Below are 27,804 nucleotides of genomic sequence, written 5' to 3'. Positions count from 1 at the left end.
GTTCCACGGGATCTGACGGCTCACTCACGCTAGGCAAATCGCGCTTTATCGCGTATTGAGGCTAGTTTTGCAAAGACACATCTGTATTCAATAGTAAAATGAAAAAACAAACCAGAATATACCACACACTAGCCAAACACGTGGCAACACCATTTAGGGTGCATGGCCCTGAAATTGCCAAAGGTCTAGGCTCAATATGATCTGGCACAGACAGCACATCTACTCATTGAATGAACTCATTGGCTTCTGTATAAGATAAAAAGGTGACCAAAAACTCGCTACAGATAGGTAAAATGTATCCATGCAGCCCAAGACATTGATAAGCAATTGCCAACCAGAATTACGTGTTGCCTTAGAATTTTAAAACTACATTATTTAAAACATTTGTAAAAATGGTTCAGTCAAAGCTAAAAATGACATTAATCCCACATTTAGGGGCAGATTCAATTTCACGCAAGTGGCCGTTGGCAGCTCGTTTTGCGCATTTTTCTTCCGCTGATCTGGCTCGCTCTCCATAAGCTGCGAGCAGAATCAGCCTTCTGCGAGTTAATGCGCATAATAACGCGCTAAACTGAATCTGCACCTTAGGAATAATACAGATTTCCGCTGAGGAGGGGGGAGCACTGGACAAGTTTTAGTAAATGGTCATGGGCCTCCAGTGGTTGATCCAGGGGAGGGAAGCGATCAGGGCAATCCAACCCCCTGTAACACTTCCTTTCTGCCTGTTACCGCTGTGTCAGCGGCTCCAGCAGCATAGCAGAGTACCAGTGTGCGGAACATCAGGGCAGGGAAAGAGCAGAGACTGCTGCCCCTCTCCCCAGCCCAGCGCATGCTGTTGTGCGCTGTGCTGGGCGGCTGAAGTCCCACTTCTCCCCTGCCTGGAACCGCCACTGTGGGCCGCAAGCAAAATAAATGTATTTCCCTTGCAGAGCCACCCGCCTCCTGCGCCTTCATTATGCACGGCCTCTGAATTCTCTTCCATCAGAGCCGCGCACTAGAGAGGTCTGAAGCAGCACGTAACAAAGTAGCTGGGAGCATGTAGCTTAGATGTATTAAGGGAGTCCTGAGATAGTGTGCAGTTTATTTTGACTCAATACAAGTTACTTGAAGGTGCGTATATAATTACAATTGCACGTATATTAGATTATTATACAGAGGATAAATGCAAGTAAATTGAGATACTGGAGATGGGGGAAAATGACGTTGCAAAGAACAATTGAGATTATACAATATATGCAGCCAGTAAAATGACGAACGTTTCATTGTAACACAGGTCTGACAACACTGTGGGCCCTGAGGAAGACAATGTCAGTGTAATATGAAATGTACGAGCTACTGGAAGAGGATAATCGTATTTGTATGTGCATAGAAAGGTTACCTCCAGTGTCCGCACAGAATGTGATCAGCCAACCAACACCTGATTCAAATGAATTCTCAATTGAGCTTCTGAAGTTTCCTAATTAAAAAAGGAGCAAGGAAAAAAAAAAAAAAAATCTTCATTAATATTATTAGTTTTCTTTAATCTAACATTATATTAGCACAGACTAAAAGTGTAAACGCAATGTTCAATTATGACCAAACAAAACACTCATCATAAAATCAACTATAGACGGCGTCCTTCCCTTGGGTGCTATCTGTATTAACGCCTTCATCTGTATTAGGAGCCACGTGATAGCTGGCAGACATTTTACAGTCTGCGAATTACTCTGGGACACAGCGAGCATACTACAGACAACGCAAGGGACGCTCACACTAATGCTAGAGACTATTTATACCTCTCCAGGCGATGGCCGGCTTCATGAAGGCATGTAAAGGTGAATTTAGAAGAAAATGATACAGTTGTAACATAGTGAATGTAATGTATGGTTATTTAGATGTTTAGTGGATATAATGAAATTAGGGATGTGCAGGCTCGGATTAGTTCTTATTTTTCTGCCAAATTCAGATTTTTCCTGACCAAAATCTGGTCCCAGAAAGAGGCAAAACATCATCTTTCATAGACAAAAATCATCTTTCATGGACTGCTGTCCAGGAATGATGATGTTTGTCCATGAAAGATTACATTGTGCCTCTTTGAGAGACCCGATTTTTGGCGGGAAAAAAAAAAATCATCATCAGAATTTGGCGGGAAAATCCGAACTAATCCGAGCCTGCACATCCCTAAATGAAATCATGTAAAATCCTGAAATCAAGATGAATCATTTCAGACATTTTTCCACTTTTAACCTGTAACCAACAGGATTCAATGAAAAAACATAATAGACATTTCTGTCATGTTATCCCCCTCTTCCATACAAACAAGTTACAAAATCGAAATGCGTGGGGTTCTCCTGTACGCATCCCTCCTTAGGTCATTCCACATGTTTCTAATGGGACTGTGCAAGTGTGTGTGAGGCTGCGATTGTACCAGTGGTTTTGCAGTCTTGCTAAACATCACAAATGTGGGCGTCCTTACGTTGTGCTGCTACGGCATAGTGATCGCAATGGATTAGCATACCATCGCAGTGAGACTGCGTGCGTAATCGCTTACTGAATCAGGCCCATTGTTGTCACATGCAGGGAAGGACCAGTTCCAACCACAAATACTGCAATTTCAATCAGAATGTGTAGACTTTTAATATCCACAGCTTAACAACCGTTTAAGGTGCAGATTCCAAATTTCTATTAATATGTGGGAACTGTTACATATATAGGTTTAGGCATTGGTCAGTGATCTAGGTTTAAAACTACCAATAATTTATTTGTACACTTTCACCCCTCCCTTGTGATACCTCTTCTAGTGCCACATAAAAGGATAATATACACATATCCAAACTTTATACGCTGAATAAAACACCATTTACTTGCCATAACTTATTATTATGCCCCATAACAATAGAAGTACTCATCTCCTAAATAAACATTATAGGGAAGCCTTACCTGCCCATAACTCGGTTACAGTACTTGACACATACTTCATTGCAAAATTAACCAAATGATCTTTTGTCCGATCCCCAAAATATTTGACTGGAGTCTGCAAATGACAGAATGAAATGAAAATAGTAAAGTTTAAACCACGGACACATTTCCACGTGAAGTTAGATCATTAGCCCACGATGCGATGTCACATTCCATACAACGCTGGGACCGCAGTGATCTGCTCTAGGCCCCAGCAAGTTCTAAGCATAAAAAAGCGTAAGTGATTTATATGCACACGAAGTTAAAGGACCCGTAGATAAGGATGTCCACAACAGTCGCTCCATTAGCAAAGCAAAGCTGAAAACGTTTCTTAAATGGCCTATAGAAAAATACAGCTGAAAACACACGCTGAGATTGGTAAAATATTTTTAACTGGCTAAAGCATGAACGCTCATCAAGCTCGCCACACCCAGTGCCTATAAACGCCATTCCCATTTAAATTTTTTAACATTGTTTTGCGTACTGTATGGAGCTGTCCGATAAGCGTTACTGGGTGTAGCTTGTAAGAGAACTCCTTACATGAAATGCAGTTATAGTCACACTTATCCTGCACCCTTATGTTGCACTAATGACACCTTAACCATGAGTTTGCATAGGATGACAAGAGGTAGGAGATCACGCAGCAAAAAGTGTTTGAGCAGGGCTCCCCCACCCCTCACTGTATACCTGGGGGCAGCAGTTATTTCTAGGGCAACCGGCAAATCCATTAACTCTTAACCACCTGGCAATGGCGGTGTATGAGTGTAATGGCCATCTCATGCGAAGCCAAAAAGAGAACCAGAGTGTCTCTAAGAAAAATGGCTCATTAAGCATCCCCGGTGCACACTTGCATTACAGTCTTATATGAAGTGGTATGATACTTAGGAGGAAGATATGTTGAATGCAGGGCTCGCCGTCTGTGTGGACATGGTTCCTACAGATGCTATTGGCTGCTAAGGGAGGTCGAGCTCCATGGGTCAATTTAGGCCCATAAGTTTGCTGGTGCGGCCTCATCATAGTGCAGTGTTTCAGGCAATTCAACAGGTGGCGACATTATCTAGTGGTAATTAAGGAACGTGCGCTACCAGGCGATGAGAAGTAAGAAACTCCAAGGATGAGGACAAGTCAGGGGGTAACATGCCAGGCTCTCATTTATATCAAGTTAAATCGTAAATCTTTGTTACCCCATGTAAAAGGATTGCCAATGTGTATGAACAGAAAAAGATTGATGAAGGCAGCTGCTGATCGTGGCAAAGATTGTTCAGAAATGGTTGTAATGTATTTGCAGATTGCACACGTGGTGGGAGAGCAGAGTCCAGAACATGCTGCACCCTATTCAGCCACTAGAATATTCTCTTAGCGCCTTACAAAGGATGTTGATGGAACCGCTTAGTTCTACCTTTTAAATGTTCCATCACAGAATGACAGCACCTAAGTACGTAGCACTATAGAAGAAATCAATTTATGGATCCTAAAAGGTGAAACAGGTTTTGGCAACAGTCCATGGTCTAATAAACCAGTAACGAACATTTTTTATTTATTTATTTTTAATTACTGACTTACAAACAAATACATTTTATTAGATCTTGATTTATAGAGGGGACAATGCAATGGATAATAAAAGCAGGAATGTTCCAATCTCAGTGTCGATGCATCCACTGCGGGGCTAGACAGTCAAAAGAAGACATCAGAGAACCTTTTGTCATGTCTCCCGGGACGAGTGTTCTGCTATTATTATTCCTCCTGTTACACAAAGTTATTGTCGTATTGGGAATATGAAAAATAAAATGGGAACGTGGAAGTGCTAAGAAAACGATAATGTACCGAGGACTGAGCCAGATAATAAATGCACTGAGCAGTCAATGAGAAATGAACACAGACAAACAGTAACACATGTTTATAGGCCCTTTGTTTTCTAAGCGATTCTGCGTTCCCATTCTTTATTTTTGATAATCTACGATTAGATTATATTTAAGCTGCTACTCACGTAATAGTTTTGGAGTGCTTGGATAATGACTTATTTGATAGTTTTTGATATTGCTAATATAAAAATCAATAAAATTCTGTTTGACTAAAATCCGGAGGAGGGGTTTTTGGGCCGTTGGGAGAACAAATCAGAAACACACAGTAAAGGCTACTGGTACAGAATTTAGTTGTGTGTGCTCCATTGGCGTATCTAGGATGATGCGGGGTGTGCGGCGCACACGGGCCCCTGGGTCCAGGGGGTGGCCACATCGCGCACCCTTGTTTAATACTTACCTCTCCGGAGACCAGCGTCGATGCTGCAGGAGCAACTCTGATTACTGGGAAAATGGCGTGGTGGCCATTTTCCCGGTGATCTGAGCATATGAAGTAGAGGTGTCCCCGGGTACCATGGTGCTGGCGCCATGTTACCGGAGACCTGAGCATGTGCTGTAGAATCTGGCACAATGCCAGTGTCTACTGTCCAACAGAGGGGAGGGGTCCACACAGAGTGGTCGGCACACAGGTCCCCTCATGTCTTAAGCCGCCCCTGGTGTGCTCCTACTTTTCACTACATTGCAATATAGTTTGGTCTTTGATTGCAGATAAAACTACTGAGCCAACTGTGTTATAATTAAATATAAAGTATATACATCATTATGTCCCATAATACTATTTCTTTACATTTATACGTGGTCCATTCCTTTTGGTCATAGTTACTTTATAGTATAGCTCACTGTGGCCCCATTTAACAATGAAGCATAACCCCTATAGCGCTCGCTAAAGGGGTTAAGCCACCCTTTCTGGAGTTAACAAACAGCGGTAATCTAAGATAACGCATCGCTCTCTACATTTTTTAGATGGCAAGAGCGATGTACTCCCCATTGTCGGCAATGGAGACCCAGGAGTGCCTTTCCTGTTTCAGCGAAGCCTTCCAGGCAGTGTCGGGTTACCCAGTCATGCACACGTGCAGGCGGACCATCGCGCCCGATGCTGGCAGCGTTAGGTGAGCGGAGGACCTCGCCGAGGATTAAGACTTTGCGGGACTTTGCCGGAGGGGTAAGTATTGATAAATACTAGTGGCATTTTCGTTTGTATCACAGTAATACTAAAGGAATATTACCGCCGGTATTTTTATTCGTTTATAAATGGGGCCCTGTGTGATAAAAAGGCTGATCATTATATTTGTTGAAGGTGAGACAATTATAAAGGACAAACCCAGAACACTGTATAGCTCTCCTTTTAGGGGAGTAAGGGACAGTCTAGTCACAGACACATGTCATCAGGTTATAACCTAGGTTATTGCTATACTCTCCTCCAGCGCCAAAGATAATTAACTCTTTTCTACCAAGCCTGCTACAGTATAGCCTCCTTCATCCACCATTCCCATTTCATAAAGAGCAGTATTATAATAGCTCATTATACATTTTATTCTGACCGATACAAGTTCACAATATTTAGGCTAAAGGAGTGCAATCACTTTGAAACAACAAACATCAGCACATTGGGCTCTAATATAGTTTATCTCAATGGGATGAGGTCAGCATGGTAACGGTAATATCGACAGCGCAACATCAACAGTTACGTCGATACTGCTGAGATGTCAACAGCTAACACACTGACATCTGCAAAATGTTGACATGTTCCCAATGTCAGCATCGTAAATGTTGGCAAGAAAAATGGCGACATTAGGATTAGCGGAACACCGCATGCGGCTTAAATTGCGGGTCGCAAATCTGCTACTTATGCTGCAACCGCTGGAACTTTAGCTGAATGATTAGGGTACTTAGCAGCCGCATTGCCGATTCTCAACATTATGTCGGCACTTCATCAAGTCAACATTATAACCATGTTGACATGATGCATTGTTGGAGATTTTGTTGGTTTTGTTTTAGCCATTTCCTAGAACTGTGAACCACGACACAATGAAGCCACTCCTGACTTACCATTCCGGCTTTGAAGACGTACAGGCTTGGGTAACTATTGATTCCCTGGCTCCTGCAAAGCATCCGGTCGTCTCCGCAGTTCACTGCTCCTATGCGAATAAGCCCATCCATTTCCTTAGCAAAGTCTCTCCACTAGAAATACACAAATAATAACAGCAGCATAACATTAGCAAGTGGGTAAGTTATATGAGAAGAGCAGGTCACCAAAAGAAAATCAGTGACTGACGCAAAATACATTGCATCATAAAAGACGCCGCTGCTTGACTTACCGTAGGTGCGAGATCATGACAGTGAGAACAGCGAGGAGAATAGAAGTTTATGAACCATACTTCCCCAGAGTTAATGGCCGCATCTATACAGAGCAAATAAAACGGAATTAGCATAAGGACGATTAAATAGCAGCAATGTCAGAGTCTGGCTGCCCAGAAAGGGATAAGGCATAAAAGTTATACAGACTAGTAACAATATGAGTTCGGACCAGTGGTCCAGGACACTATGGCCCGGATTCAGAGCCGGACGCTCTGACAGAGCGCTCGCTCTAAATCAGGGCCGTCCCTCCTCCTTTTTGGAGCGGCCTCCTGGCCGCTTGCGTAGCTGTGGGTGACCACCCACAGCTATAGCGAGCGGCCAAAATGATGGTCGCGATGGTCAAGCCCTGGAGTGCTTTTGGCTCTATCAGAGCCAAAAGCACTCCCACTGACATCACTAGTGATGTCAGTGGGGCCGGCCCCAGACGGTAGGCGTTCCCATGGGAACGCCTCCGTCTGGGCAGCCACGCCCCCGGCACGCCCACCAAAGGGGGCGTGCTGTCAATCACCATCGACAGCACGCCCCCTTTGGTGCGAGACCCATAACGGCACCACATACTGAGGACGCTGCATCGGGGGGGAGGGGTAGACTAATACTGGAGGCCTGCATAATGGAGACCACTACTGGGGACATCTATATAAGGGGCACTGCATTTATGCAGAAGATCAGACTGAAGATGGCCAGACCTCTACTCAGAATAGGTGGCAAATCTGTCTACACAGCTATGGGATGCTTCTCCTATGTGTGACTGCCCCATTGCCGCCCAGTAACGCCCATCCAGCAATCGCTGAGTAGTGACTAAATTTGCGTACGACTCAGAATTGCTCGTAGGCCCTTTAAGTGCTTATCTAGGCTGCAACGCACGCGCAGTTTGCTAACCATACGGGATAGATATCGGAAGCCAATGGTTATAGGCCGTACGTGTTCCTAATCTGATGGAAGTACTTTTTCCATCTAATTGCGGGTATTCGATGGTTTTAAGCCATCGGATGCTGCTTTCAGATGCCCAACCAATGGCTGACAGCTTGTATGCAGCTGCGGACACAGAAACCCTGAGTGCTTCAGCGCAAGCACACATAGTAACAATCGATGGTTATATCATCAAATGGTGTTGATGTGATGGCTAGTAGCATTACTTGATTTGATGTCGGAAGCCCGGCAACCATTCGACGCCAGGCTTCTGACGCCCGTCCTTCCTTAAAAACAAACAATAAAACAGGTGGATAAGTACGAGGTTATCTGTGACTACTCACCAAATTCTCCACTATCCAAAGTAACAATTTCAGGGTCATCATCATAAATACCTTAAAGCAAAAGATAAATCCATCACAAGGTGCAATATTATAATCTCATAAAAAAATTATTCAAAAACATTCACTCTTATTAACAAGACAGGGGGGCCTAGGGATGGAGACATTGGGGGGTCTGGAGTAACACAGGGGAGCCTGGAGAGACACAGAAGTTTGATCAGGGAAATTCACATTTTTCCTGCACAAAAGCTTCTGTTACTACAGTATATATTATCTGGTTATGATGAGGACATGGGTTATATATTTCTACGTAAACAGGCATCTTCCAGACAATGTCATCTCCTACATGAATAGTGAATACCGGCTGAAGACGCTGCCCAGTGAGGCTGAAATTCCTCAGGAGGTTCCCCGTTGCGGAGAAACCACCATAAAAGGTAAGAAAAGACTTTCAAACTGACTGGGGTCCCAAAAACCCACCTAGGGGTGACACCTTAGTGACAGGAGCCGGGTGCTGCACTGTAGCATCAAATGCAGCACTCGGCTCCTGACAGTGTGAGGGAGCCGGCACTGCATAGTGCTCACCCGTACTTCTTATGGGGGGTATCCACTTAGCGATATACAAACGAGAGCACGATTGCGACATTGCAATCGTGCTGTCGTTTGTATAGCTAGTGATGTGCCTAGACTGAATGTTCACTCGTTCAGTCCCGGCACATCACTCAACCCCGCACATGCTGAACCTGACGAGATCGTCAGGTTGACCTACATGTACGGGCGATGTCGGAAGCTACCCGCGGACACGTGCATCGCGGGTCGCTTCCGTCCAAAACATGCCCGATGCAAGCGCAATTTGCAAGCGATTGCACGATAACATCGTTATCGTGCAATCGCTTGTTTAAATCGCTAAGTGGATACCCCCCATTAGACACACACCAGAACACTGCAGTTGGGGCTGCGAGGCCATTCCCCCTTCTCAAGTGACCACAACCCCTGTTCACGAGGCCACGCCCCCAACATGCCTTCTTACTCTGGGTGACACCACGGGGAAGGACGCCACTGTTGTTTTTTTTTCAATACCTGACATGGTGCTAAAACTGGGACCACCCATTACCAGATCTCTAGTTTCACATATGCTTCTATCTTAGCCTGACCCACCTTGGACCTCCTCAAGGATGGTGTATAAAAGTTGGTAATTAGGATACAAATTGATTTATGTTAAATGTACTGTATTAAAAATGTAAAAGAAATTAAAAATGGTTTGAGAAGTGAATTTGTGGCAAAACGACGACGTACTGAGGTAGTTTTCAGGCAGGAAATAGGCTCTGCAGCCATTGCACTAAAACAGGGAACGCTCCCTAAAATGTGCAATACCTGACAGTTCATTTAAAGATCTTGTCTTGTAAAACAATATATTATATTATTTATGAACGTGAGCAGAAATCCAAGGCATATACAGTCACTGAGCCTGGGCACAGCGAGGAACCCTATGATCCACCCAGAGCCCCCAACTAGCAGCAGCAAGGGTTTGCCCCAAACTGTCGTCTTGCCGCACCAAATCACCACGCGCTTGCCCATACAAACGGATCCAACCATGCAAAAAAACGGTAGAGAGGGTCACAAAGCAGCACGAGTCACAAGCTCATATACATTCAGCTTTGAGATTATTAGGGGGATAGCAGTGTGTACTAAGGAGCCATTAACCTTAAAAATCAGTCTAGGTTTTGATTACAAGTATAACTCTAGTTTTCATGAATGTATATCCAGAAAGAGATATTCTATAGTGTTTCTGCAAATCGTACAATTATAGTTCTCTGCGTATTGTAAAAAATTTCGTTCCACCATTCTGGGGCAGCTTATATCGCCCTTTAATGACAATCACAATGCTATTACACTTACAGTGACCATGTACCACCTGTAATGTGCTATACACAAAGATACTGAAGCATGAACAACTGCTGCTCGCTGAGCTGTAGAAAGACAAGCTGAACTCATAAATATTGTACAGCCACATCCTGGTGTGTAAGGGAGCAGAACCGCTCTGCAAACAAGGGAAAATGGGTAGACCCCGGTTTCACTCCACTACTAGCTGAATCAGAGGTCATTTGGGCGAATGACTTGCCAAGCGGCAATATAACTTATATTTCGACTTTCTTGTCACATAATAAGGTCTTTCATTCTAATAAAAAATGACCCAATAACCAAAACCTCATACTGAGAACAAAGGCACAGATCATTTCAAGGTTTAATCAACCATTAAGAATGTACTGTAATCTAGCACAGAGAACAGGTGTCTTTAGTAGGACTTATAACAAAATGTATAATACGTAGAGAAGTTGCATGATACTGTAGCCCTATACATACAGTATGCGTGGCACCTTTTCTGTCCAATGCCCAATTCTCTATAGACTGTTCTCATCTTATACTTGTGCAGGGAGCAGGGGAAACACAATGATAATGTTAGCAGGGTCCTCAAAACGACACCAGGGTCCTCAAAATGACACCACCTTGTCGGAATCGTCTGCCTCCTGCTGACTATCAGCACCCTCTGCAGTGGCAGAATGGACGTTCAACGTGATGCTCGCGAATTGCCATGCCAGAACTGGCAAATCACGCTCACCTACATCGCAAGTTTTGCATGGCACCTCCTTAGAGGTGCCTAAGAAAAGGTGCTATACAGGCCCTACCATAATGGGTCAATATTCACGGCGATGCCTGGCAACACATCGCGTTGAATTAAATTACCACCAAAGACCAATATAGGAAAACAGTAATGGTGCATACACACGGGCAGATTTTTCTTAGGATCTGAACGATAACTATTTTAAAAATCGTTCATATCTGAAAGAAAATCTGACATCTCTCACATGTTTGTCAGATGAACGATGCGCGTTCCCTCTTGTCAGATAACGATATCTGACACGTTTGCAGTCAGATTTGGACGATTCCATTCATTTTAATGCAGTCAAAAATCTTTCGCAGTTCAAATCGTTCATACAGATGGAACGATGTGTGCCAAATCGTGAAAGACAGATCGATATCTCTCTGCATGTTGAAGAGATCAGCGACCCCGATCACACGACAGCGGGAACGCGCTTCGGCATAGTCATCATGCCCACAAACGGCACTTTTCAAACGATAGGTCGTTCCAATCGGTCGAAAACGGCCATATCGTTTATAAAATCGTACAGTGTGTGGGGGCCTTAAGAAAGCTATTTCCAGCCTTCTTAACAATACGCTCTGGTTCCTCCAACCCAAATAGGAAGCTTGTAAGACAGTGGTAAGTGGAAGGTCACAGATCTATTACAGTACATGTAAATATATAAACATCTACTTAACTGGAAAAGAAAAGGGCATACACCTACCAAAATCATAGCGGTAATAACTCCAGCTCTCATACTGGCCTCCTTGGTGTTGGTCTTCAAGGCCCTTCTCCCCATATTTATCATACTTTTTTCTAAGATCTTCGTCTTTTAAGACCTCGTATGCTCGGTTTATTTTTAAAAATTTGTCGTGCGCTTCCGGATCATTCTGGAAGGACAGAAAAAAAATAAATAACTTCAATGGACCAAAGATAAACATTACCCGAATATATTCCTCATTATCCACAACACAAACAGGGGGCTAGTTGCCGTTTGAGCGAGGAGGTGGAGTCGGCTGAGAGCTCGGCGCAGGGAGGTGAGCGAGGGGATGGCAGCCCTAACTGCACAAGGACATATATCCGCCACTGAGCCATCATCATCATCTTCGGCACTTACACCTACCCCCTGCTGGGTGTAAAACGACTTGGCACACGCCTAAGTCAGAATATGTTGTAATACTGGCTACATGCCCACAAGACGCTTCAGAGTATATGCCTAGTTGACACCCAGAAATGCCCTTTTCACGTACGTAGAAAAAGAGAGAAGAGTTATACTTAGGGAGCACCCGAAGATAAGCAAAGGTACGTATGTTTAGTGGCCGATTGTTTACGCTATGTGGGGCAGATGTACTAAGCTCTGAAAAGTGATAAATTGGAGAGTGATAAACTACCAATCAACTCCTGTCATTTTTCAAACATATGGCTGTATTCAATTAACGGGCAAAAAAAACGGATGGCTTTTTTCGCCATTGGTGAAAATGTTCGTTTTTTCGCCACCCAAAAAAAATAGGCGAAAAAAAAATGTGGGGATACCTATATATATATGTATGTTTTTAGGTCACAGTGCGCAACTTACAGTTTTTTTCCCCAGGTAATTTATCACTTGGGGGGAGAATGTGTCCAAAGGGTTCTTAAAGAAATCCCCACATTTTTTGCCATAAATAGGGATTTAGTTTTTTTTTTTTTTTTTGCATGGTCTGGGATGGAGAAAACTTCTCTCCAGTTTTGTTATGCCCGTTCCCGTTTTCACCTGTTTTTTGGTGAAAATTTCAGTTTTTTGGCAATGGCAAAAAACCTGTCAGTTTTCACCGCTAATTGAATACGGCCCTTAGGAAGAGAGTTTAAGTATGTAATCACTAAAAGACAGTTGGTGTCCTCATTCTGGCACTGAATACCGTTGCTCCCCTATGCCTTACCGGCTGGACTACACAGATCATCAATGGCGGATTTATTCCTTACAATAGACAAACTTATATAGACTAGGGGTGTGCACCGGACACTTTTCGTGTTTTGTGTTTTTGTTTTGGATCTGGATCTTTCTTCGTGTTTTGGATCTGGATTGGTTTTGCCAAAACCACCCTTCCGTGTTTAGGGTTCTGGGTTTTGTGTTTTGCATCTGTATTTTTTTTTTTAAAAAGCATAAAAACAGCTAAAATCACAGAATGTGTTGATTTTTCTGCTCCTATGCTATTATTAACCTCAAAAACCTTAATTTCCACTCATTTCCAGTCTATTCTGAACACCTCACAATAGTGTTTTTATGTCCAAAAGGTTGCACCGAGGTAGATGGATGACTATGCTAAGCGACACGAGTGGGCGGCACAAACACGTGGCCCATCTAGGAGTGACACTGCAGTGGCAGACAGGATGGCAGTTTGAAAAACTAGGCCCCAAACAGTACATAATGCAAAGAACAAAAAGAGGTGCAAGATGGAATTGTCCTTGGGCCCTCCCACCCACCCTTATGTTGTATAAACAGGACATGCACACTTTAACAAACCAGTCATTTCAGCGCCAGGGTCTGCCACACGACTGTGGCTGAAATGATTGGTTCGTTTGGGCCCCCACAAAACAAGCTGCCAATTAATCTGGCCCTGCACAAACTGGCTCTACGGAGGCAAGATGTCGTCCTCATCCTCCTCATTCACCGATTCCTCACCCTCTTCAGTGTTGTGTACATCCTCATCCTCACAGAGTATTAATTCGTCCCCGCTGGAATCCACCACCACAGGTCCCTCTGTACGTTCTGGAGGCTGGTCTCCCTGGAAAAGTTGATAATTCATTTTTATGAACATCATCTTCTCCAAATTTTGTGGAAGCAACCTCCTACGCCTTTTGCTGACAAGGTTCCCGGCTGCACTAAACACTCTTTCGGAGTGCACACTGGAGGGGGGGCAACTCAGGTAAAATAGAGCCAGTTTGTACAGGGGCCCTCCAAATTGCCTCTTTTTCCTGCCAGGACTGTCTGACATGCCTACTTGGATGCTGTCACCGATGTAATCCTTTAACAGACAGACGCACGCTTGTCGCTGCTGCTTTGAGGATGCAGGTGCGGCTACAGCCCACACAATTCACAAAGACAGGAAAAAAAAGAATTTTTTTATTGTTTGTGGAGCGCACTTTGAGGGTTACACCACCCCTTAACAGACAGACGCACGCTTGTCACTGCTGCTTTGAGGATGCAGGTGGAATCTAGACGGGATTTGGAACCGGGGACACACTACCTCCATCAATTGTCTAAATCCCACTGCACGAATGGCGGATACCGGATGCACGTCTAACACCAACATAGCAGTCAAGGCCTCAGTTATACGTTTTGCTTCTCGATGACTGCTGTCGTACTTCATCCTCATCGCTAGGGACTGTTGGGGGGTCAATTGTTTAGTAAAAGTAGTGGTGTTCCTACTTCCTCTCTGGGATGATGAACAACTCCCAGCAGCAGCAACAGCACTAGGAGGAAGTGGTTCTTGATCTTTCCCTATTTTATTTTTATCGGAGAAAGTTTGGTCCTCCATTTATGTTATATTGATATATACGTGCGGCTAAGGCGCACACAAACACAGAAAATATTTTTTTATTTTTGCTGGAGAGTAGTGCACTTTGTAGGTTACACCACCCTTTAAGAAATGAGCCAGCCGGCTCTTTACTTATGGGACACAGGCGCACGCTTGGCGCTGCTCCTTTGTTGATGCACGTGCGGCTACTGCGCACACAATTCACAAAAAAATTTAATTTTTTATTTTGCTTGGAGTGCCCTTTGGGGGTTACAGCACCCTTAACGGACAAGCCAGCCGGCCAATTTTTTCACAGGCGCACGCTTGGCGCTGCTCCTTTGTTGATTCACAGTGCACACAATTCACAAACACAGAAAAAAATATTATTTTTTTTTTAGCACTTGGGGGGAGCACCCCTGACGGACAGAGCACCCCCTGGACAACACTACAGCACCCCTTTAGGACTGGGACACTGCACAGGACTTTGGAGTGGACACAGCCCCTATGGACAACTGACTGCACAACACAGTCCAGCCAGCCCCTATGGACAACAGCAGCACAGCGCAACACTACACTGCACTACACTACACAGCCCAGCCAGCCCTAACTCCCACCCTCCCTCTTCACTGTCCACAGCCGAGTGAGAAAATGGCGCCGACGCGGGTACCTTATATAGAATCCAAAACCCGCGAGACCCGGAAGGCGGGATGATGACGTTTTGCCTCGATTTCAGATCAGAGTCAGGCGGGAAAAGTCGAGCCTGACTCGGATCGGGGGGGGGGGGGGGCTCGGATTTCAGAAATCCAAACCCGCTCACCCCTAATATAGACCTAAAAACACACACAAATATAAACACACACACACACACACACAGCTAATCAGGGGATGGCACACTGGCTGTTAAATGATAAACAAGTTTCTTCCCTAAATGTCCACCTAGGTGAAACATGAAGCAAGCTTAAAATGTAAAATGGCACCACCCTGAATAGCCGGCTTCCCTGGTTGAGGCAGTCTGCAAGCCCAAAGCTAGAACTTGTCAGCCCCGGGCAATGGAGTAGTTAAAATAAAACTAAACAAAAAAAAAAGGTTGTAATTTGAGGATTCTGATGGAGAGGGGCATCAACTTATAGAATTACTATTAGGATAGTTCTGCATACCGTACCCAATAAATGGGAACAAAAACACTTTAGTCATCGTCTCTTCTAATATATTCTGCAGCACGGGTACAAAATCTGTAAAAATTGAAAGAAGAAGAGGTACGGGGTTCCCTCTATGGATTTTGTTTTTATAGTCACATAACCCACCCTTGCCCTGGAATCTCACTGCCACCTAAGTAATGAAGTTTATAAAGAGGGAATGCACCTTAAAAGTCAAGGCTATTGGCTGCCCATCATGCTCCAATGTCTGCGTGACGCGACTTAGAAATGATTTGGGTGCTAAGGCCTAGAGAATAGGAACTTTGCCGACTGTAGCAGAAGGGCAGCAGCAGGAATACCCTTGCGAGGGACCTCTGCTACCCTTACAGTTATGGGAGGTCCCAATCCCCTAAAGCTGGAAATCCTTGTTCAGGTTACGAACAGGAAGTTATGTTTTTATTTCAGTTATACAGCCTTACTTTCCAGTGCCTACTGTTTCCCATTTACTTAATTATATCAATGTTTTTATAAGCACATTGGGGCCGATGTCAGTTGGGAGCTTTAAAAAATAAATAAAAAAAAATAAGAAGTAACTTTGCACCTTGGTAAAACTATGCTGCACTGCCAGTGGGGGAGATGTACAAGAGGGATTTGGGAAAGGTACCCCATACATGCCTGCTCTCTCGATTTGGTCGGGAGCCTCCGAAAATCGGGTGCCACTCCCGACCTCCCGGAAAAGTAAGCATGCCTCCCGGCTCCTCCAGTCCCCCCCGCAATACCACGCGAAACACCCGCAGCGGGGGTGGGGGGGCGGATGACGCGATTCTTACCGGAAATCTCGGCATTGTGTAGCGGGGGCGGGGCAAAAATTATGTGAATTTGTGGCTCTGCCCATACCCCCTCCCCAAACGGCATGTGCCATCCCGGTGACGCCCCATTTTGCCACCCCCGCCCCTCTGCTAAGCCGATCTGGCTGCCTCCCTCCCAGAAAAGGCTAAAAGGACATCAGCAAGTATGAGGTACCTTCATGCAATAAAAATAAATGTATTTGTACCTGGTGCACTGCAAAATGGTTTGTCTGCGCACAATATTTTTTTTTTTGCTTTGCTCTCCCTCTCAGAACCATCCCCTATGTCATTATCAAACATAAGAGTCTTACTTTTCTCTCCGCAAATGAGCTTCAGTCTGAGGCTTATTCAGTCACACGCTACGGAGACCGCTTCAGCAGCTCTTGCTGCAGTTGTGTCTGTGACTTTATGCTAATGCTAGTAAAAGCCCCTCCCCTGGAGTACAAGCGTATGTCTAACTGTGCAAGATCTAGGACGCCCACTTTATACGTTTTTATCCCGCTTGGTGCGTTTTTTTAGACGCAACCATCGTATGCATCGTCGAAACTTGCACCAGCCCCATGCTAGGTGCAGACTCTCCGTCAGAGTACGGCTTTAATGTGAGCGATTTAATCTGAGCTCACAACCAGCTATACGACGCACCCATAACACACCCATAACACGGCGCATCTCCGTGCGTCTACATATCCGCCTCACAGTCACAGCCCAGGAACGCCCGATGCATTTCTCAGACTGAGCATCTTTGTCGGTACCGCGGCTCTGAGCCCGATTCAGAGATGGACGCAATGTCGTCGTCGGAAGCAGTGGAGAGATTTGGGCATACGCCAAAGCCGCACTGTTCACACGCAGTGATGGATTTGTGCGGTGGTCGCAGAGAGGATTTAATCGCAGTGAGTGACAGGTAGTCAGCGTTGGGGGAGGTTAGAAAAATGCAGGAGTGTCGGGACAGTATTCAAATTCATTCGCAGCTGGAGGGACCCCAGCGTCTTAGGAGCACCGCTCTGCCCAAGACAGCATGGGCATACTCAGAAGTTCCATGTGCGACCGATTTTTCCAGTTTTATTTGTAACTAATGGGTGCGAGACACTGGATTGGGGCATTTCAGTGCAATAAACATCAGCTAAATAATTAGCATATTTTTTCAAAACTACTGTATATGGAATAGCAGTCGGGATGGGACTGGCGTCCATCTCTGAATCACGCCCTCTGCGCACACCGTGAGATGCATGCGCTGTGCACCTTTTTAGAAACTTGGATGTATGCACAGTTGAAAAGCATCAACCATTTGCACAAATATCGCCTTTTTATCTGGCTTAGAATCAGGCCAGACATCTGCAATACGCTAGAGTGGATTTACATATCCTAAATAAAAAATCATATTAAAAATAATGGATAAAATATGCCACCTTACAGAAACACAACCACTGACACATATCAAATGCTGGAGCCTAATGAGAACATGATGTGAACATAGATCACAAATATGCACTAAGCGTACATTTACAGCAGGGTGTAACACGCATTCGGAGCCAGCTGCCTGACATCACCAAGTGCACGGGGACAAGTGAAGCAAATATACGGTGTAAGACAAAATAGTGGTTTGTAAAACGAAAACTTTTCCTACATTTTGTAGGTGTTTGTCATAAAGAAACGAGAGTCGCTGTTATATAACCCTTACTTCCTCTTTCCTAAAACTACAATAGGGATCCCTTCCACAACGCAAATGCTACAACATGTATGTGGAATGCCACAGGAAAGCTCCTAAGGAAGCCATTGACTGCGACACAGAGATTGAAATAATAGGCTGCATGTGAACCTGATTGGATTAGAAAGATAACAGTCATCCAATTAGGAGCTGACAATCATTTTAATTAACACATATATTCATGCGATTGTAACAAACTCTCAAGCAGGTTTTAGGAGCAACTGCATTGAGCAAATCCTAAGGGCCCCCATACACGGTGCGATAGAGCAGCCAATCCGACGGAATGGTACGATATCGCTGCTATATTGTACAGTGTGTGGGCAGGATATCGGCCAGTGCGCGCTCCCGTGGGGTCGTACATCGCACCTCCAGATCTTACTGCATGTTCACTTGATCCGGGGATGCGATGTACGATCCCATGCAGCGCTATGTGTGGGGTGGGGGAGGGGAGAGGGGGGTGTCGGCATATTGGGCAGCGGATCGCTTCTTGTGTGGGGACCACCAGATATGTCGGCCATCGGATCGGCCGTTGCATCCCAAGGTGCATATCGCACCGTGTATGGGGGACTTAGGGGTCCCCAACTGAGGAACAAAGATTGGGGACGGGGAATGTACCATCTCCATCCCACCACTAGTTCCCCTAGTATATGGTCCAGAATGTAATTCTAAATGGAATGGATTTGTTTCTTGCATTTTAGTTAAACTTCATTTACTTTCATCACCACAACCTCCACTCAATGACCGGTCACTTTACCACTTCCAGGACTTTTCTAAGACAGGTTTGGTGCAGGGACAATAGAATAAGACTGTGCTCAGTATCATAGTGTTAGAGGTTTTGCAGTGCACAATGTAATGTCATTGGTTTGGCCAAATAAAGTGGTAGTAATGCTATATATACACATCTCTTTAACACAAAACGCACTGCGCCATTTTTACCATTCTTTGGTCGGTATAACTGTATCATGACAAAGGATACCATGAGCGGGCATTTGTGCCGCTGGCCACTGATAAGAAATATGGCTTGTGCTCTTCAGATTCATGGTCCGCTCAGTGTTTGGGACGAGTGCTTTTATCACACAGGGGATGCAGATTTACACTGCCAAGGTGTACATGGGAAAAGATTAATGTTCAACAATACCATTTATAATTCACTAACCGGGCAGATCTAGAAGGTGTAGAAATTATAAATTTAAAAGGATCATGCAAAAATAATAATTACTTGGTAGACGACGTTCTATCTTACGCTAGGAAACGGTTTCCAGGTCTCAGACTATTTCACATACAAGTGCAGATCAGTATGGTACAGTCTGCCATTTAATTACTACACTTTTTGGTCAACAATAGCACAATACAGAGACAATAAGCACAGTGACTTCAAATGCAGCGAAAATGACTTTTTACCAAAATTGCTTATTGAAATTTAGCAGGTCAAAAATACTTCTAGTTCTATATTATTAGTAACTTTCACTGCTATAATCAATAACTGGGTTACAGTGCAATCCAGATAAACCACTGGGCTGTAAGTCAGTGATTTCCAAACTGTGTGCCGTGGCACCCTGGGGCGCCTCGGAACACTCTCAGGGGTGCCTCAGGTTGGTGGTCCAGCACCAAAACAAACTATTTATGGTCAATGTAAGAGGCAAAAAAGTTAAATATGTGGACAAACCGAAGCACAACCCTGTCCACCACCACATAACTGAATCGGTATGCAATACCGCCGGCCGCATGGCCAGCAGTTCGAATCCCGGCAGCGTCAGGCCGACAGAGGAAGAGATCCCGGCAGCGGCAGCCCGACAGCGCTGGAAATCCTGACCCTAACCCCCCCCCCCCCAAGTGCCTTAACCTAACACCCCCTTCCCCTAGCCTAAACCCCCGGGGTGGTGCCTAACCCTAACCTCCCCTTCCCCTAGCCTAACCCTACCCCTCCCGTGCCTAACCCTAAGTCCCCCGCCGGGAGCCCTAAACCTAACCCTCCCACCCCCCGCGGCTGTCCGCTCGCGGCGCCCGGCATCCCTTCAATCGGGATGCCGGTCTCCCGGCGTAGGGGTAATGACAGGCATCTAGATTTTAGGCGCCCGTCATTTAACCCTCGCCGGGATATGACAGTCGGTATAATGTCAGCCGGCTTCCCGACTGCATCCCCACATAACTGACCCTTAGGATGACCGGTGAGCACAATTTACTTTTTTATTGAATTTCTCAATAACAAACTTTTGGCCAAGGGGTGCCGTGAAAAAAATGTGGATACTCTAGGGTGCCGTGATTCAAGAACGTTTGGGAACCACTGCTGTAAGTGATAGCGGGTGTGACACAGCCATAACGTTGACTGCCTGTAGAAATGGTGCCCTGGCAGCTAGCGGGCACAACAAGAAATAGCGACCCAGGCAGATCGCGAGCCTTATGCAAAGTTGATCACTAGTTGGCTGTTATTGTTCCCGCATTGCATGCACGGAAGTATATGCATATATTAGCCAGTATACAGAGTAGTATGCATCTCTACAGGCAAAGCCCCCATAGTCATACACTTGGTTAGGTACCAATCATCCTCAGTGCACACTTGCACAAGCCCTCTCCTTGTTGCACATCTGCTGGAACACAGGCATGCACAGTTCTGTGTAAGTGCATGCACAGGTCTGTGTAACCCCGCAATTCCATCTACACGCCCTCTCTGAACCTAGGCCCTGATTCAGAGCCGCTCATAAGCGGCCGCTCGTTCGTTCTGACCGATGTTCGCACATCTGCGCATGCGTACGGATTTTAATACGCATGCGTGAACCAGTCAGTGCGGACGAAAATAGTTTGTTCGCTATATAGCGAATGCCTGCTATTTTGAGTGCCAGAAGGAGGCGTATGTGGGTGGTAACAGGGGAAGGTGCTTGAAAACGGGGAGTGGAAATCCGATCGCAGGCGTGCTTAAAGGTCAAAACGGGCGTTTTAAGGGAGTGCATAATTAATACAGCAGTGTCATTGACCACGTCACTTGTTTTTTTTTTTACTCAGAACTGCTCGCAAAATAGCGGTTGAAAAAACCAGCCACAAGAATAGCGAGCAGTTCATACGCTGCTCGATGTACTCGATTAATCTAATAAATAGCGGACATGACGTATGGTGCGAGCGGTAAGGGGGCATATTTTTCAAAATTACAACCGCAAGTTTTGCTCGCTCGTTCAGACTTAGAGGCGTGAACAGACCGCAATTAGCGAACGGTTCATTTGAATAGCCACCCCTTGTTTTAGAACGAACGACTGCAAATAGCGAGCGGCTCTGAATGAGGGCCCTAGTCTACATGCTGCCATCTGTCACAACCAAGTTGCACCCATTTCAGTGGCAAACGCAGGATTTCCAGAGGGGGGGGGGGGGGGGTGGTTCCATATGCTTAATTTTAGAGCGAGTGTGGCCAGTCAATGAAGAGGGCAGAATTAGTACTTAACCAGCTTTAATAAGCGTCATACATAGTGTGTTAATTCCAAGCATAGCATATACAGGACCAGTGATCACTGTAACCCATTAGATGCGTCTGTAGGCCATCCTGCCTGAGCTGAACGTATTTATTTTAGATGTGGGCACCATTCCAGACTATTGGAGCAAGTCCGGGAGCCTGGAGAAGCAGCAGAAGAACCTAGCACTGCACTGGACATAGATGTACATATTGGGCTCTATAGCAGTGCATCTCTAACAGTGCATGTTTTCTAGATCTTCTAGCTGGTGCACAGTTTATTTATTACTGGCTGATACATGTTAAAAGATCCACAGGTGGTGCTAATTATTTCATTTGTGATACTGAGAAGAACATGCAGCACTAGTAATAATCTATTATATTACTATTTCTATTGTGGTCATGGTGTGGGCTGGGGAGGGGGGTTCCGTCTGCCTGCGTTTGCCTATGCATTCGGTTTGCACACAACTGTGCCCCAGGCAAACAGATTTGCGTTCAACCATTTATCAACCCAGTGTATGCTGACATTTTAGTAAACTGGCTATAGGATTGTGGGCATAAATAAAAGTACCAGGGAGTCTTTCACTGTAGTCAGTATTAAGATTTTGTTTTGGTATATAGTATTTTGAATGAAGACCGTATCACGTACCTGATTTTTGTCAGGGTGTAATCTTAGTGCCAACTTCTTAAACGCCTGTCTGATTTCCCTATTACTCGATGCTTTGGATACACCCAGTAAACTGTAGTAATCCTGATCTGGGCAGATGAGCACGGATAGAGACAAGATGGTCACACACAGAATGGTCCTCTTCAGAACACGAATATCTGCACTGTAAAGCTCCATCGTTCCTACCAATATCACAATACTATAATTATTAAAATACTAATTAATACACTTCTAGTTCACATTCTTCAGTGAAGTACATGGTGCTGCCTCATACTGCCTTTGTTGCTCCACTCCTATGTATCTGCAATGAAAAACAATAAAATGCATTAAGATGACGTGGTTCAGTAACAGATTAGTACATATCCCAGGAGTCAGCTAGTCAATGTATTTATATATAAATTATATATTCAATTTATTCACTCATTTTCTCCTGGGAATGTATATTTTGTTTATTTATGAAATGTAAATAACCCTGCAGGATTTTTAATATTAATCTGAAATACTTAGCATTTAGCTGTACCCCTTCTAGAGACGGATTGTCTACTCGGTGCTAAATGAGGACTCAGGAGCTCATTCAGACCCGCTCGCTAGATGCGTTCGCTCGCACCCTGCGTATGCAAATCCAGCGCACGCCCAGCAGGGTAAGGCGATCGCACGGCAAGGCATTAACACGCCCACTATGTCTTGGCGTGCGATCACTTTGTGTATGCAGACGTCCACCAGCCAATCATAAGACGCCCACTTGCGCACGTCATCTCATGGAAGTGCATGACACGTTGGTACCTTGAGCACCATCGGATGCTATTACAGCGCTTGCGGTTGACTATACCCTGCCGCAAGCACTGCGATCACTGCAGTGCGAAATACAACCAGGTGATGTGTACAATGACGCTGCCTTTTAATTATGCACGTCTCTGAAACGGCGTTGAGACACTCAGGCACGCCTGCGTTCGCACCTCCACTCCCCCGTTTCTAGCAGCCAGCCTCTGTCACCACCCACAAATGGCTTCTCCTGTCACTCATTCAGCTGGGCTGTCTATGCGCAGCGAGCAATTGCTTCCCGATCTTTCGCAGTGGTTCATGCACGCGCATTTCGATGCATTCGCAGATTGCAAATATCGGCCAGCTACGAGCGAACGCATCCTAGCGAGCGGTCTGAATCAGCTCCTCAGTGGAGCCCATAAACAAGGGAGAGTACGTGTGGCCCCTAAAACCTCAAAAAGGACCAAAAAGAATTTTTCCACTGTCATTGTGGGTAAATGTTACCTAAAACATTAAATGCAGAACAGCCACAAGTGACAATGACAAACACTCCTCCTCATTAACATCTATTAGCATTATTTTTTTTTTCCATACAATTCATTATAAAAAAATGTAATTACTGATTTTACAAATATGGTGCATATCTATCTATCTATTACATACGCACAAAAACACTAATATAGAATATGTGAATTTGTTTCTGTAAACTAGCAAGATATCCCACCCTTTTTTGGATACATACAGCTATGTGTTATTCACAGATAAGATAGGGACCTGTAAAGTGCAATTAGCATGAGGCTCAGAGGGCCTGATTCAGCAAGGAACGCACGCTAGCAGACGCACGCACCTGTCCGCTGCGAGAATATGCTAATCAATGCATACGCACGGAGACCCCAGCACAAGACGCAGACGTCCAGCCCCATATTAAGCCTCCCATTTCCCTTATCTCACAGCCTGATCAGTAAGCAAGATAGCGTAGACATCGAGAACGATCTGAGTCATACACACAATAGTGGTTGACCTGACCTGCCGCAGGATTCTGGCCGCTTCCTGTGCACAGCTTACGGTATTGGCTGCGTATGCCGTCGCACTGCCTTAATTATGCATGCCCCTATAACGGCGTTATAACGCCTACGTTCGCCTGATCACCCCCCGTCACCACCCACAAATGGCACTTCCTGTCAAACAATATTGGAAGGGTGTGCGTACACACTGTGTGTAGTCTGCGTACCATAACCTGATCGCACTGGCCAGTTTACGAACGCGCAATGCGATGCATAAGCAGAGCAAAAACATCGGCCAAGTGCGTGCGTTCTCTCCTTTGCGTTCCTTGCTGAGTCAGGCCTAGAGTCCTCTTGATGGAGGCGAAAGCTCTCTGATGTGGGTGGGGAGCCCTCCTAATACCCCAGATAGAAGGAAAACCACCTGATGTGGGGGCTTTGAGTACTGAGTTTGAGTCAAGATACTGCAAGACTGCTACCAGTGGCGTATCTATAATGGGTGCAGTGTGTGCGGGGCACCCTGCACCCATATTATTTTAAAGTCACCTGTCTGTGATCCCGCGTCGGGTGTCAGCACTGCTCAGAACAACGGAAAATGGCCGTCGCGGATATTTTTCCGGTGTTCTGCGCATGTGCAGTAGATTCCAGCCACACTCTAGTGCCTGGAATCTACTAATGCTCTGGTGGCTGGCCGGTTTTCTCTGTCAATATATAAACACGTATACTAAATCAATAATGGTGATCAATTCTGAAAACCAGTTTGTAGTTCCTGCCACAAGTCTACATAATTTAATTTAATAAACCGAAGACAGTACTTTTCTAATCAAAATGAGATACTGGTATTTTATGAATGCTGTTGGCCTCTGTGCAAGTGTAACAATGTCCCTTCCCTTCCCCTCCCCTCAAAACAAAAAAAATAACCCAAAAATTAGAAGGTGGGTGGCAGCAATGGAGGTTCCCTCTCACTCCTGACAGCTCTCCTTAATAATTCAGTTAGCGGAAGGAGCTGGAAGCACACATAACTACATCTGTAATTAGGGAGCAGGAACCTTCAAAGCTGCTAAAAATTATTTTGGGGCTCATGGAGGCAGCAGGCCCACTTGTCTCATCCTTCATTCATGATTCATATGGCTTGTCGACAGTAATGCTTATGACTGTCAATATTGTATAGCGAACGCATTATGTCGCCGGGAGTTTACAGACGCCATTGCAATGTTATTTAAAGCATTTTAAACATGTTGGCATAAAAAGTTAAACATGATGCTTTACAATCATGTTTAAAGCTATAACGCCGACACGGCAATCTCCCGGCGACAAGCTAACTAATTATGGATACACCAGTGATTTAGAATCTAAAAACAAACCAGGTTTGAAGAATAACATGAAGGGTTATAGTCACTAAGCAGGGTTTTTTTTTTAAAAACCTCCAAATTTTGTCAGTTTTGAGCGCAGGATTTAAAATGGAACAAAGATATTAAACCCCAAAATCAAGTTTAATTTGCATTTGATATTTGTGCCCTTTATAAACCAAAGTCCCGAAAAATTTGATGAGCAGACCTAGACAGAAATCGGAAACATTACAGCAGCACAGATGGTGTATTGGTTAGCATTACTGCCTCACAGCACTAAGGTCGTGGGTTTGATTTCCCCCCACTGCTCTGTGTGGAGTTTGTATATGCTCACTGTGCTTGCATGGGTTTCCTCCAGGTACTCCAAAAATATACTGGTAGGTTAATTGACTCCCAACAAAAAAAATGAACCCTAGTGTGTATATTTGTGTGTGTACATGTAGTAGGGAATATAGAGTGTAAGCTCCACTGGGGCAGGGACTGATGTGAATGGTAAAATATTCTCTGTAAAGCGCTGCGGAATATGTGTGCTCTACATAAATAACTGGTGATAAATAATAACATTACAGAGCTTACACTTTACCAGGCTGTACATAAATATACATTATTTCAGAAACTAGGGAACACAGATGACCGATTTATTTTACAAAGTTCAAGGATTGGCAAATAACACTTTAGAACAAGCCAATGAAATTATTACAGAACACTACTTCATTCATTCAAGCTTTAATACACACACACAACTCAATGGAACACCCTAATCATGGTAACTTCATTTACAGACTGCAGACTAAGCACATAGGTCATACATACAACCCTCAGACACTTCACCATCAGACTACAGGCAGGAGAATACTTGCTACATAGGAAGCAGGCAGTAATGTATACATTGTTGCACATGATGCAGATCTCTCACCCGAGCAGAGTGTAGCCGGCAGCCGCAGCGTGTGATGATCAGACGGAAGTAGTCTCTGCTGTGTACAGTACACTAGGATGATGACGCGGGGCTGTGATGCTGCAGCAGGCCCTCATCCCCTCCCACCTCAGCTATTGTAGCCCTATGACAGCAGAGGACTGGGATGGGGGCAGGAGCTGTGTCTTGTCGCCACTGTATTGGCTGCAGCTGACTCCTGGGCTCGGAAGATGATACATTAACATTCCACAGCAGCAGCAAGTTCATTACTACTACTTACCCTGTGTGTACTGCAGCTGCAGAGCTGACTCTCTATAGCTACTTACCTAGGTGCTTGTTATCACTGCTTTCCCGATTCTGTTCTCATCCTTTATATTCATTCCTACATGAATGATTTGCTGATAATTGCGTTAAACCCTCTGCAGAGATCTGCAAAACATAACTCAGTGATGAGGGTCAGTGCAACACAAAGGAAAGCAGCAAGAACAATGAAGGAAGTAGTTAGTGAGAAGATCTTATCTATATGGCAGTAGGTACAAAGGTAATTAGCTTCATGTACAGTAGGAATGTGTACATTCTATACAGCAATGGGTAGGGTTCCAGTGATAAATACAAAAAAGTGATACAAATGCAATATTAATAATCTTTGGACCAGATAAGTAGTTGCCAAAAAACCAGAAAAGCACAAGTAAATAGTAAATACCGCTAACACAAAAAACTGACACGTAACAATAGTGAAGAACGGTAGAATGCTGAGCCTGTGGCAGGTGGGCTGGCCTGAGTGGGGGCCGGGGATCAAATGCGCGGGGGTGTGAATTGATAGATCTACAGTAAAAAGGTAGACAATGTTTAGATAGACACCAAATGTTAGAAAGTCAATAGGTCGACAGGGACAAAAGGTCGACACACTAAATGTCGACATGTAAGAAGGTCGACAGGTACAAGACAAAAATGGTCGACACGTTTTGTTTTTTCTAACCCTAACCTTCACACTAACCCTAAACCTCCCCTTGGTGCCTAACCCTAACCATCGGGGTAGGTGCCTGACCCTAACCATCCCTTCTAGTGCCTAATCCTCCGGTAAGTGCCTAACCCTCCCTCCTGGTGCCTACCCCTAACTGTCAGGGTAAGTGCCTAACCCTAACCGATGGGGCAAGTGCTTAACACTAACCCTCCCTCCTGGTGCCTAACCCTAAACAATGGGGTAAGTGCCTAACCCTAACCCCCTGGTAAGTGCCTAACATTAAACCTAACCCTAAAAAATAAAATAAAACATGTCGACCATTTTTGTGCCTACCCTTTTCACGTCAACCTTTTGACCATATCGACCATTTGTACCTATCGATCTTCTTACATGTCGACCTTTTGTCCCTGTCCACCTATTGACTAACATCTGTTGTCTGTCTAGACATTGTCAACCTTTTTACTGTAGATCTTTAGACTGGATCCCG

The 27,804-nt window shown here is 44.8% G+C and overlaps 1 protein-coding gene across 1 annotated transcript in view; it reads right to left on the bottom strand.

Moving 5' to 3' along the window:
- Positions 1-26,493, bottom strand: part of DNAJC10 (DnaJ heat shock protein family (Hsp40) member C10) — a 61,189-nt gene extending 34,696 nt beyond the window's left edge. Inside the window, exons 1-8 of the mRNA XM_088476362.1 lie at positions 26,357-26,493; positions 22,311-22,629; positions 11,767-11,932; positions 8,408-8,458; positions 7,115-7,197; positions 6,846-6,977; positions 2,920-3,013; positions 1,379-1,456 (exon numbers count right to left, since the gene is read on the bottom strand). Coding sequence (XP_088332488.1) covers positions 1,379-1,456; positions 2,920-3,013; positions 6,846-6,977; positions 7,115-7,197; positions 8,408-8,458; positions 11,767-11,932; positions 22,311-22,505 — 799 coding nt within the window. The 5' untranslated portion in view covers positions 22,506-22,629; positions 26,357-26,493. The remainder of the gene's footprint in view (positions 1-1,378; positions 1,457-2,919; positions 3,014-6,845; positions 6,978-7,114; positions 7,198-8,407; positions 8,459-11,766; positions 11,933-22,310; positions 22,630-26,356) is intronic.
- Between the last annotated feature and the right edge of the window lie 1,311 nt (positions 26,494-27,804).

Source organism: Taudactylus pleione, unplaced genomic scaffold (assembly GCF_031769625.1).
Source record: "Taudactylus pleione unplaced genomic scaffold, aTauple2 ptg000188l, whole genome shotgun sequence".
In the NCBI taxonomy this organism is placed as follows: Eukaryota; Metazoa; Chordata; class Amphibia; order Anura; family Myobatrachidae; genus Taudactylus; species Taudactylus pleione.
This window is presented reverse-complemented; position numbering and strand designations above follow the sequence as displayed.